Source organism: Octopus bimaculoides, chromosome 9 (genome assembly GCF_001194135.2).
Source record: "Octopus bimaculoides isolate UCB-OBI-ISO-001 chromosome 9, ASM119413v2, whole genome shotgun sequence".
Classification (NCBI taxonomy): domain Eukaryota; kingdom Metazoa; phylum Mollusca; class Cephalopoda; order Octopoda; family Octopodidae; genus Octopus; species Octopus bimaculoides.
This window is the reverse complement of record NC_068989.1, coordinates 2,722,699-2,735,849: the sequence shown is the minus strand read 5'-3', so window position 1 is coordinate 2,735,849 and position 13,151 is coordinate 2,722,699. Positions and strand designations below refer to the sequence as shown.

Sequence of the window (13,151 nt, the reverse complement as noted above, 5' to 3'; positions counted from 1 at the left end):
TTTTTTTCATTTGCATTGAATTAATTAATAAAAGCAAAAATTAAATGGCTAAACTTTTCATAAAGGAGGACACAGGCTTCTTAGACTTGTTGTAGGAATGGCGGTGTGTGTGTGATATGGTTGAGGAACCCATCTTCCTCCACTGTTGCTGCAATAAGAACATACTCATCACCATCACCGTCGTTTAACATCTGCTTTCCATGCTGGCATGGGTTGGACGGTTTGACTGGGGACTGGCAAGCCGGAAGGCTGCTCCAAGCTTCAATCTGATCTGGCAAAGTTTCTACAGCTGGATTCCCTTCCTAATGCCAACCACTCTGAGAGTGTTGCGGGTGCTTTTTATGTGCCACCAGGTGATACTGGCATTGACCACACTTGACTGGCGCTTTTTACATGCCACCGGCCCAGGAGGCAGTCAGGTGGCACTGGCAATGACCACGCTCGAATGGTGCTTTTTATGGGAGCAAGTTTAACATCTGCCTCTTGTATTCTATGATTGTTTCACACATTTCTGCTTTTAAGGATTATTCACTGCTTAACCTTATAACTTCTTAAACTCTTGAGAAATCATTGAACATTATTTTTTTCTTTCTCTCTTTTTCCCCTCTTCTCTTGTCTTTGAAACCAGTAAAAAGAAAAAGAAGATAGCAGATAAAATTCTACCTCAGAAAGTAAGTTCTGTTTGACATACTCCATCAATATTTTTGTTTATTATGGAAAGTTAGTATCAAAAAAAAAATTTTTTTTAAAGAAATTTCAACCTTTTCCTGATTTTTTTTTTTTCTTTTTTAAATTTCATAGAAACAAAATAACTGAATTCTTAGGAATTAACAAAGGACATATTTTCATTAAATGTTTTAGATGTTGAAAGTAAACTTACATCCATTCTTGAGGATTTTGTATGAAAATACAAATGCAAAATAGTTTTAAAATAAACCCTACAAAATTACGAAAATTGATTCCACTTGACTTTTTCCTTTCCAACAATTGGCTTTGTTTCTGCTCAGAAAGAAATTATTTTTATTACTTTCCAGGTTCGTGATTTGGTCCCTGAATCTCAAGCGTACATGGACTTGTTAGCATTCGAACGGAAATTAGATGCCACTATTATGAGAAAGAGGCTTGATATTCAAGAAGCTCTGAAGAGACCAATGAAGGTAAGATTGGGTGTTGTATCCTTGCACCATCCTCAAATCATCATCATCGTTTACTGTCCACGTTTCCATCCCTGCATGGGTTAGATGGAATTTGTTGAGACCGGTTTTCTGTAACTGGCTTCCCTTCCTGTGGCCAAACCTTGTTTCCAAGCAAAGTAATACCTCTCCTTGGCCAGACATGTTTTTCAGAGAAGACTGGAAATAGAAACACTGCATATATGACAGTGATGCACATTTACAACCGTCACATGATGTCAAGACAAGGGCATGCGCACACACACACACACACACACACACACACACACACACATTTTTCAGGCTTCTTTTTGTTTACTTCTAACAAATCCACTCTCAAAACTTTTGGCTAGCCGAGGGCTATAGCAGAAGAGTTACGCCCAAAATGTTGCTTAGTGGAATCAAACTTAAGACAACGTGGTTGTAAAGCGATTTTCAACCACAAAGCCATGTCTGCACTTATCAAATGCAGACTTCCTTTTTGCTTGCGTTGTCAATATGAAGACTAAAACAGTATTTTCTTATAATTCCTTTTAAAACCATGTTTTGTTTTCCAGCAAAAACGAAAGCTACGGATATTTATCTCCAATACTTTTACTCCTGGGAAACCAGAAGGTGAGGTAAGTTTATTTGTGGTAACACACACTAATTCTTCATAGTCCTGTTGCATATCATCATCGTTTAACGTCCATTTTCCATACTGGCATAGGTTGAATGGTTTGACAAGATTCAGCAAGCCACAGGGCTGTGTTGAGCACCAGTGCCAGCTTTGGCATTGTGTCTACAGCTGGACACTCTTCCTAATGCCAACCATTTTACAGTGTGTACCGAGTGTTGTTGAGTGTTGTTACTTTGTTTCTTCAACTGGCACTGGTGAGGTTCTCAAGTAACTTGCAAGACAAGAAAAGAAAAATGAAAGCATCTTCTTGATTAAGTGTGTGTGTGTGTGGAGAAGGGGGAGCATTTGTGAGGAGTTGGTGGCTTAATGGCCTGATGTTGAAGAGCTAGAATATAACAGGACAAGTATAGGTGTCTTGTTACAGGGAAGATACATGGCTACTTCTACATAAGGGTGGGTGGGAGTAACTCGGAAGAAAATAAAAATGATAGGGATGGGGTGCCAGAGCCAGCTTTCGAGGTACAAAGAAGGTGAGCATAAGAGAGGATGTGGACAGTGGATCGGAACGAGGAAAAGAGAATGGGTGAGGAGAGAGGGGTTTGAGGTGAATGTAGTGAGTGACGAACGAGGGTGGAGGCGAGAGTTTGATAGGACAAGGGGATAAGGTGAGAGAAATAGGAATGGCTCAGGAATGAGGCTAGATCAGAAATTTGGGGGATAATCATATGGCTTTAACGAATACCCTAGCTAGTTTAAACTGATGAGCTGAAGATCTAAATTCAGGAATTATTAAATTTGAACAGTTCAATATTTTAGTCAGTCTGTTGCCTTGTATACTGATCAGTTCAACATTGAACTTATTTAATTGAATTTTGTTACTTGTTTGGTGTGGAGGAAGGAGCAGTGGTGCTCTCCCCCAAATATGAGGCTTTATGCTTGTATTAAAAATGTTATTTTTATAAAGTAACTAATTCCTATGGAGAGTTAACAACTGGTAGGTCATTGTCTTGTGATAGTTTGTTTTGAGTGTAAATCTATGACATCATCCTGTATTCCTCTTAGGTTGATCAAATTAGTAGCTGTAATATACTCCGGTTAAATACATTTCATTGCATCAATATTTTGGGAAAAGTGGGAGCATTATTTCCTTTGTTTGAGGATTCATTTTGAGAGTGTCACAGAACAGTATTTATATTATTCATCTATTTTCATACAAGATAATTATGAAGAGTTTCTGCTATTTTCCAGGATGGTGAGGAGTCAGTGTCATCATGGGAATTACGTGTAGAAGGACGCCTTTTAGATGATGTAAGTAATTGTTGTTATGGTGGAATCGGTAGAGCCCCAGACAAAATAGCTGTAGTGTTTAGTTACAGCTCTTTATATTCTGAGTTCAAAGCCAACCTTGTCTTTATCCTTCTGGGGCTAATAAAATAAGATACCAGTTAAATACTGTGGTTTACTTAACCAACTGTGTCTCTGTCTTAGAAATTGTTAGTATATACCAGACGGAATGGTGCTAAGCATTTCATCTACGTTTACATTCTGAGTTTCAAGTTCTGCCGAGGTGGACTTTGCCTTTCATCCTTTTGGGGTCGATAAAATAAGTACTGGGGGTCAATGTAATCGACATAATCCCTACTCTGAAATGGCTGGCCTTGTGCCTGAGCTGGCAGAATTGTTAGCATACCAGATGAAATGCTTACATTCTGAGTTCAAATCCCATTGAGGTTGACCTTACCTTTTATCGTTTCGGGATCAATAAAATAAGTACCAGTTATGCACTGGGGTTGATATGATCAACTAGCCTCTCCCCCAAAATTTTAGGCCTCTTGCCTTTAGTAGAAAGGACCATTATTATTATTAAGGCGGTGAGCTGGGAGAGTTGTTAGCATGTCGGGCAAGATGCTTAGCAGTATTTCGTCTGTTGCTACATTCTGAGTTCAAATTCCGCCAAGGTCAGCTCTACCTTTCATCCTTTTGTGGTCGATAAACTAAGTACCAATTGCGTACTGGGGTCGAGCTAATCGACTGGCCCCTCCCCCAAAATTTCAGGCCTTGTGCCTATAGTAGAAAGGATTATCTTTATTGTTATTGCCAGAATCATTAACATGATGGCCAAAATACTTCATGGCTTTTGTCCATCTCTATGTTCTAAGTTGAAATCCTGCCAAAGTGAACTTTGTCTTCCATCCTTTTGGGGTCAGCACAATAAACTACCAGTCAAATATTAAGTACAGTGTAATTGATCAATCCCTCCCACAAAATTTCAAACTTTGTGCCTATAATAGAAAGGATTATTATTTATTATTATGAATCTGATGTTAATGGAGCACCTGACTGAATGCTGTTCAGTGTTTGTGGCAAATTTTGATGGAGAAATTTCACCTCTGCAGTGTATTTAGTTTACTTCTCCATCAACTGCTGTACAATCATCCTTATTGAGATCTTGTGCAAAGCAACCAAAAGCCGATCAAAAAGGGCCACTATTAAGGCTTGCGTGCTTGTTTTTTTATATTGTGAAGAAAATCATTTTATTTTTACTTTCTATTTGTAGGAATAAAAATTGTAATATTTGAGGAAATGTTTTTAATGTTTCTCTTTCAGGCTGCAAGTTCCAAGCTTAGCGATGCTAACAAAGTGAAACGAAAATTCTCGTCTTTTTTCAAAAGTCTTGTAATTGAACTTGACAAAGATCTGTATGGACCTGACAACCATCTAGTTGAGGTAGGGAGCATTTTGTGGACTGTGTAAACCCTATCCCATACCATCATATTGATAATCAGTTTTGATTCAGGCATTCATAAGCCCTGCTCAGTACCTTCTTTGCAACCCTCGTTCTTACCCACCTATTTTTTTCTTTTGCAACTGGAGTAACCATAGTAACCATATGTCTCTCTACAGTAAGACGTGTTCCTGCCCGTCATACTTTAATCTCTCATCAGCTGACATAAAACAGCCACCCTCAATACTATCCCTCCCTCCTTATTTTAGAGATTTTGTCTTGTGAGTTAGTTACTTGGTGACCTCAAAAGCACCCAAGAATAACTCAGTAAAGTGGTTGGCATTGGAAAGGGCATTCCACCTATAGGAAACCATGCTAAAGCAGACAAAGAGTTTGGTGTAGTCTTCTGGCTCATCAGTTTTGGTCAAACTGTCCAACCCATGTTGATATGGAAACATGGAAATTAAACGATGACGATCTATTTTCCAGTTGCTAACGACGTCTGCAGGCTTTTCAATTTAGTTCTGTCTTCTAACATGTCCTTTTTTGAGACAGTGGAGTGTTATTTGAGGAAGTGTAATTGTTATTTCTAGCCGATTAATCCACTATGTTGATGTTCTTCTTCCCCATGTTGACTGTGGTTGTATCAGGTGTAGAACACCTGATGCATGATTGACTCTCATTTGTCTCATGGAAAAATAGTTGTAAAATTCTAACAACAATGATTTTCTTGTCTTTTTTTTTCCCGTAGTGGCATCGTACGCCCAACACTCAAGAGACGGATGGATTTCAAGTGAAGAGGCCAGGTGATAACAACGTTAAGTGTACTGTTCTTCTAATGCTTGATTATCAGGTAAAGCAATGCTAATGGATGGCATTTACTTACTTTCATTTTTGTTTCTATCGATGATTCTTCATATCGTCTTCTTGTTATGAATATTGTTCTTTTGAATAACAAAGTTGGCTGTATATATGTCAGCCAGGACTAAATGCCCTCCTTGTCTTCTTTTGTCTTTTCTTTTTTATCATTTTCTCCCAAACAAGGATACAAGTATAAATAAAAACTGCAGAGTGTAGCAGAGCAGGCTCAGCAAACCAGTTTGATCTCCAAGCTTAAGTCCACAGCTTCCACATCAGACAGTGGTTGGTGGAGAGAACATGCTGAGGCCCTCGTCCTGCATCAAACTGAATATGAGCAATCCAAATCCAAGCTCCTGTCAATGGAAATCTTTACAGACTCCTTTTTGCCCTCTTTTTGTATTTGTAGTCCCTTACACCACAGAGGCCTCAAGTCTTGTTTGGGAGAAAATGATAAGAGTTCTGCTGTTGTTGTCAATCATCAGTCTTGATGAAGCAGGCTTAAAGTCAAAGACAATCCAATCATAACGCCCACCCCCTTGCAAATTTCTTTTCTGGATACCTTTTCTTAAGACTGTAGAGTGTTCTGAGGGAAATTTGGTTCCTATTTCTAATGTAGTGTGCTGCTGCATTTACCACCATTTGTCAGTATATTCTGGAGGTGACCTGTCAAGGAGAGGCCCATCTAGTCCCCATCTCTGCGAGATACCTCTTCATCTGCCATGACCATGTGGTCAACCTAAACGAATCATCAACCCAGCTGGATCCTCAGCCTAGAGAACATGATAAGCAGGTTCTAACTCAGAAGACTGAGAAACTTGGCCAAGCAGTCTGAGCAGGGTCACCCAGACCATACAAGTAACAGGGAGGATCCCAGTTTCTGACCAGAGTCTTTGGTTGGATACAAAATCTGACCAATGGTACCAGGACACTATTTTTAATGGAGCACAAAGTCTGGAGACACTCCTTGGCTTGGCTGAACAGTTGATGGGTTACTTCGGTGGAAAGATCTTGTCTGGGAATATTTGTTGCTTCAGAAGTAGTGTAATGACAAAATGGTAAAGCGCAGTTTTTAATTGGGTCTCTTTTCAATGTTGAGATCAACTTTACCTTCTGTTGTTAATAAAGACTTTAAAAAATATTTTTTATTCTTATGAAGCGGCGGTCAATTCCGTTGATTGTCTAAAATTTGTGGCCTTGCACCAGGGTTAGGAATAATTAACCCAATTCTTCATCTCCCTCTCTTTTCTAAAATAGCCAATGCAATTCAAACTTGATCAAAGACTGGCTCGTCTCCTTGGAATGCACACCCAGACTCGCCCTGTCATCATCAATGCTCTCTGGCAGTACATCAAGACACACAAGTTACAAGACCCACATGAAAGAGAGTACATTAACTGTGACCGGTATCTCGAGCAGGTGAGCCATTTTGGTTTTTTTGTCTTCCTTTCTCTTTTTGATTTATTTGTAGCATTTTAAAAACCTCTTCTTGGAAATCCAAGATTTATTTCTTCTGATTCATCAGCAGACGGTTGTGTGTGTGTGTTGTTGCCTCCTTGGGTTGACTTCAAGTGATGGTTGTTATCGAATGTCACTGTCATGAAAGCTGGGTTCTTCATTTCCAATCTTCTGGAAAAACATGTCTGGTTGTGAGGAAATATTAACCTTAGGCTTCTTTCAGTTTCCGTCTACCAAATCCACTCACAAGGCTTTGGTCGGCCTGAGGCTATAGCAGAAGGCACTTGCCCAAGGCGCCATGCCATGGGACTGAACCCAGAACCATGTGGTTGGGAAGCAAGCTATTTACCACAAAGCCACTCTTGCGCCTATTTTGTTTGTTTTTTTTTTTTAATTATCTCTTGAACTCTTTTTGTTTAGATATTTGAATGCAAGAGAATGAAGTTTGCTGAGATTCCTTCCAAACTACACCCTCTTCTTATGGCACCGGACCCTATTGTGATAAACCACATTATTGTGTAAGTAAAGTTTGATGTTTCTTTTGCTGATTCGCACTTTCCTGCTTTTCTCATTTCTTCCTGTAACATTGTCTGCAACCATATTAAGTTCACTCTGCAACTCTTTTAGCATTTAAACTGGCTGCATCTGGTGCCAATATTCTATTTGTTTTTTAATGCTCACACCAACCAGATCCAGCCTCTCACACTTACCTGACAATGTCATTTCATAACTAAACATCCACATTATCGAAATAATCATCACATTTATCTGAATATTTTAAAGAGTTAAACCTGAAAACCCCCCCATTATTTAAGCACTTGCCGGTGGCTCTTTTCTAATAACAGGTCGTTTTTCTTAGGGTCCTGTCATTTTCCAGTATCAGCTACCTACTTATTTCATTTAACCGATTTCACATTGTCTAATTCAGGAATTAACAACCTCTTTCTAGAAATAAGCCACACCAGACATTCACAATCATGCGGGCTGCACCACTAAAAAATAAATTCAAGGCAATCTTCAGTTGTCTCCCTTGCACCCTGGATTTTGTTTTTCTTTTTTATAAAAGAGCCAGCCAGCCCAAGTCTTATTGGTAACCTCCGTATTTTACAATCCAACTGCATCATCGCGTTCTTCTAGATTCTCTTCTCTCTTATTTTGCTTCTTTCACTACGCCCCCCCCCCCATATATATATTTCTTATTTCAATTGTCAGTTACCCCAGCTCATGGCTGTATTAACAATTTCTCTTTCATATTTTCTAGCGGACCCTCAGTGTATAACCGTGACCGGAAAAGTGTTGACAGGTGAGCATAATTTCACACCTGATTTGTTTTCTCTTTTGCTATTTCATTGGTGTTTGATATGTTTAAAGGTCTTGTGGTAGAAATGGTCAGATGTAGTACTGTTCCTCTTTATTCGATTAGATAGACTCCAGTACACAATTGGTACTTAATTTATTGACCCCGAAAGAATGAAAGGTAAAGTTGACCTCGGTGGAATTAGAACTCCAAACATAAGGGCAAACGAAATACTGCTAAGCATTTCGCTTGGCGTGCTAACATTTCTGCCAGCTCGCCACTTTTGGATCATTTATAACACCATGGAAACCAGGTAACTGGTTCTCTGAGTCCTAGGACTTGATGATGTGTAACAGTTTGGTTCTAGAAGAACCTGGATGGGTCATTGCATTGTCTCACCATCTGACTGATCAAATTCCCACCATCTTAAAAGGAAAAGGACACATTAGAAATGTGGTCCTAGATGTATGACGTCTGAAGAAAAGATGGTTGATTATAAGGTCTGTGCAGCGAAGCATGACTTGCATCATAAGATTTTCCTCCATCTGGTTTGTTATAAACCAGACATTTTGGTTGATGATAAATCTTCATCTTCTTCTATCATCTTGGTATGAAATCTTTCATCTCTTTTTATTTTCCAGGATGGATGGACCTGATGCCAAAAAAACTGCTTGTTATGATATAGACGTGGAAGTGGTAGGTTATACATTCCGTTATTGTTGTTGATATTTTTTATATCACACACACACACACACATATTTTTTATCAGTAATCTGCAGAAATTACTGATTATCAATAACAAAATGTATACATCCTTATGTTTTATTTTCCTGTCTACATCACCAAACACACACAAATATGTATGTATAAATTTATGTATATACATTTTCTGTTTCGATTTCCCTTTCCAGGATGACACATTAAAACAACAGATGAATTCTTTCTTGTTATCTACGCAAAGTCAACAAGAAATTGCTACACTGGATAATAAGGTGAGGTTTCTCTCCTTCAGCCTCTTTATCCATCCTTGACCATTTCTCCATATTCTTCTCTCTCTAAATTCAAACATGTTTTTAAGTAACAAGCAGGTAATTATAAATCCCCCATGTTATCGTATGCAGGTTCAAGTCTTACAATGTCTATACAATACATGTGTGCACTGCCATATATTATGGTGCATGTTCAGTTTTCCATTTCTTTAAAGTGGTTTTCTCTTCTTCAGTTCCATACTAAATTCCATCTAGAATAATAATAATAAAAAAAAAACTAAAGATTGTCCATTGTCTTCACACCTTGCTAGAAATGAATCAGATCTCTAATTACACCTTACAATCTTAAAAGGAAAGGAAATCGTCCACTAAGACTTTCTCTCCACAACTCGGTTTTATTAGATTTCTTTTGTTTCTTAATCCTTTAGCATTCAGATTACTCTGTTGAATACAATGCTTATTTATTTGCATAGTTTTGAATTAATCCTGCATTATCTCATAGCTTTGAGATTTTGATAATGTGATTGTTTATTTTTAGGACATTGTAGTTGTAAGATTATCCAAACCTTTTTTTGATTTGTTTGTGTTGAATTTATTTTCAGATTCATGAAACAGTTGAAACCATAAACCAACTGAAGATAAATAGAGAATTCTTCCTCAGTTTTGCTAAAGATCCATTAGAGTTTATCAACAATTGGTTAATATCTCAAACCAGAGATCTAAAGGTAAGACCCTCCTATAATTTGTATCACTGATGAAATTGCTGCTGGTTAGTTTGTCAATAGTGTAGAACCAAAAAGGCTGGTTTGCTTTGGCACCAAATTTTTTGTTACTCAAACAGCCACAACTTCTCTTTTCTTTATGTTACTAAAGTGTCCAAAACCACCAGGAATTACCTAAAACATTGTCACATATGATTATGTGATCTCACATTTTATAGCCTGACTTTTGGGGGTAGTTTTTCCACATGTGTTTTTGTCTTATTTTACATAATTTTCATAAACTAGCCCCTTAACCTAAGGTTTCAAGCCATAGAAGAAAGAATTATCATCATCTGGCCTTATGGCTAAGATCAATATCAATTTCTAATTTATACTTTATATGATATCATTATTATAATTATTATTATTTTCTTTAACATTAGACTATGACAGATATTGTTGGCAACCCGGAAGAAGAGAGACGAGCTGATTATTACTATCAGCCTTGGGTACAGGAAGCAGTATGTCGCTACTTCTATGGAAAGGTAAATTTGGTTCTATTCACCCTTCTTTATCACTTTTTCTTTGCTCCCTTATCTATTCTACAAACCAATCAACCACAGCCATCCACTAACATTGCTTATTTCTCTTCTTACAGTTTCTCATCTCTTCTTTAATTCTTACACAAAACTGTCATATCAATAAACTTAGAAATTATTTTACCTCACACACACACACACTTCACTCATTCAAAGAGTAGAACCTCTATAATTAAAGTGTATTTCTCTGTTCAGCTCTTATAAAATGGTATCAAAGAAGATAGAACTTAGTTTCAATCGTATACACTTTCTTTCATCTTCCTCCCCCAACATGCATATACTCACGCACACATGTCTTTGGAGGGTCAGTATGCCAATACAAAGCACACACCCACAGGTACTATTTCACTTTTATTTGATAGCATTGATCAATTAACCGATTAGTTTCATTGAGACATTAGGAGTTGTCTCCCTTACTTTTCTCCACTCGTGAACGATGTCATCTCAACCCGAATGTATTTTCGTTATCACTGGACTTAATATTTAATTCCACTTATTTCTGAGTTTGAACACACTAAATAATGGGAGCCACTTTTTCATTTCTCTCTCTCTCTCACACACACACGGACTCTCCCATTGATTTTGACATATGACCATCAAGTTGTTTGAAGTGAGTGACTTGCTCATTGAATTAGTATTTGAAGTGGTTGAGTGTACCATTAATGTAATTTTCAGGCAGTATTAGTGACAATGTGATGAGGTTGGACCCATGAATTACAGGTACAATCCATTCCACACACTTTCTGCCTGTCCAAAATTCACTCCCAAACCATGAGTCTAGTCACATCATCATTTAACGTTTGTTGTCCATGCTGCCATGGATTGGACGGTTTGATCAGGCTACACCAGACTCCAGTCTGATTTGGCATGGTTTTTCTATGGCTGGATGCTTTGGTAAAAGCATTTGTCCTGGAGATTGAAACCAGGATCTCTTGGTTGTAAAACAAACTTCTTCACCATGTCTACTTCCAACGTCTGATCTTTAGAAGATTCTTTAAGAGAACATTAAAATACTTACAGATTGATTGTAATTTCACAGCTAAAACGTTTCCAAATAACTCTGGTATTTCTTTATTCTTACATATTGCGATGATGGTAGTCTCTTGTAGTCCAACAGACACAGTTTATAGGGATCAAATGTCTGTGCTGCACATGGACTCACTCTGCATGTACACGTGGACCGTGGACCAAACGTCCGGTGTCAAAGTGATTGCAGAGCAACTTAAAATGAACATATTGGAAACACAAGGCCATGTGCCCTCATACATACCACCATGCATACATATTTCATGCATTGATTCTCCCAGCAAATCGTTGCTGACTGACCTCTTTACTTCATGACATGTTTGACTCCTCTCTCTCTCTCTCTCAACACTTGGTCCCTCCCACTTTTCTCCTCTCCCAAACGCTTGATTCACTCAACTCATTACGTGTGATATTCATCTACCCCCTGCCATATTCACCTCTCTCTCATCTATCGCCATCACTCACTCTCATCTATCGCCATCACTCACTCTCTGCTCTCTCCACAGGTCCAACAAAGGAGACTAGAACTTGAACAGGCACTTGGTATCAGGAACGCATAACAAATGTCATCTCCATAGCAACTGTATTGAGCCTGTCACCATTGGCAGCTCTCCTCTTCAACTGATGTCCAGACCAATGCAGTTGATCACATGACCATTTTTATACTGTAGAAAATCATTCCACATTTTTCAGAGAATAAACTGTCATTATTATATCACATTTTCAATGGAGTCTTGATGGTTTCTTGTTTTTATTTGTCTGGCTGTCTATGAATTCCACTCCCTGATTGTTCACTTAATTATTTGCTCATTAATTCGCTTAATCAGTGATGTCTGTGTCACGGTCGGTCGAGTGTGATCGCCATTACCAAAGACACAAAATGTTTACAACATTACATTACAAGTAATAGAATATTGTCATCAGTTTGGATGACAATCATCTACTTGAGTGATGACGTTAAATGATCTGCATGCACATACATACACACATGGTCCCTATTGTATGGTTTGATGGTGGCAGGGTGAGATACGGATAAAAGAAAAAAGTTGGTGGCAGTGGGGAGGGGGAAATAAATGTTGCAGTCATCAGACTACAGTCATGCTGGAGCACTGCTTTGAACAACAATGAATCGACTAGAGTATACTTATTTTAAAACCTGGTACTTATTCTGTCAGTCTCTTTTGTCAAACTGCTAAGTTACTGGGGGGGGGGTAAAGACACCAACACCAGTTGACAGACAAACACACACAGATGTAACAAGCTTCTTTCATTTTCCTTCTACCAAATCCGTTCACCAAGCTTTGGTTGGCCTAAGGCTACAGTAAAAGATACTTACCCAAGGTGCCATGCAGTGGGGTTGAACCTGGAACCATGTGTTTTGGAAGTCAGCTTCTTACCACACAGCCACGCCTGTAATAAATGACAACTGAAAATGAATAGAAGGAACAAGGAAAATGACGATTTGAGAGATTAGGGCGGATAAGTAGAATAAAGGTGGGTGGGTTATTTGGGGGTGATGGTCAGTAAGTGAAAGGTTAAAGCTAAGATTGGTTGGTGCTGATGGTAATGGTGAAGATAATGATGGCAGCATTGATGAAATTAGAAGATAGAATACTCTTGGGAATGTTGGTGAGAATATTTAATATTGAAGAAATATTGATAAAAATTATAAGAAATGTGAAAGTAAAGCACAAAAAAAAAAAAAAA

At 38.2% G+C, this 13,151-nt stretch overlaps 1 protein-coding gene and 1 long non-coding RNA gene across 48 annotated transcripts in view; one reads left to right on the top strand and one right to left on the bottom strand.

The window, feature by feature from the left end:
* LOC106869145 (SWI/SNF-related matrix-associated actin-dependent regulator of chromatin subfamily D member 1) overlaps positions 1-12,171 on the top strand; it is a 74,847-nt gene extending 62,676 nt beyond the window's left edge. For all 47 annotated transcript variants that reach the window (XM_014914721.2, XM_014914722.2, XM_014914726.2 and 44 more), the window contains 14 exons: positions 629-671; positions 1,035-1,157; positions 1,730-1,792; positions 3,040-3,099; positions 4,399-4,518; positions 5,268-5,369; positions 6,632-6,793; positions 7,253-7,350; positions 8,094-8,135; positions 8,771-8,825; positions 9,041-9,121; positions 9,721-9,843; positions 10,263-10,364; positions 11,951-12,171. In XM_014914721.2, coding sequence (XP_014770207.1) covers positions 629-671; positions 1,035-1,157; positions 1,730-1,792; positions 3,040-3,099; positions 4,399-4,518; positions 5,268-5,369; positions 6,632-6,793; positions 7,253-7,350; positions 8,094-8,135; positions 8,771-8,825; positions 9,041-9,121; positions 9,721-9,843; positions 10,263-10,364; positions 11,951-12,004 — 1,228 coding nt within the window. In that variant the 3' untranslated portion in view covers positions 12,005-12,171. The remainder of the gene's footprint in view (positions 1-628; positions 672-1,034; positions 1,158-1,729; positions 1,793-3,039; positions 3,100-4,398; positions 4,519-5,267; positions 5,370-6,631; positions 6,794-7,252; positions 7,351-8,093; positions 8,136-8,770; positions 8,826-9,040; positions 9,122-9,720; positions 9,844-10,262; positions 10,365-11,950) is intronic.
* The window catches only part of LOC128248685 (uncharacterized), a 24,225-nt gene that overhangs the window by 5,491 nt on the left and 5,583 nt on the right, over positions 1-13,151 (bottom strand). The window contains exon 2 of the long non-coding RNA XR_008264842.1: positions 12,781-12,854. This is a non-coding gene — a long non-coding RNA (uncharacterized LOC128248685). The remainder of the gene's footprint in view (positions 1-12,780; positions 12,855-13,151) is intronic.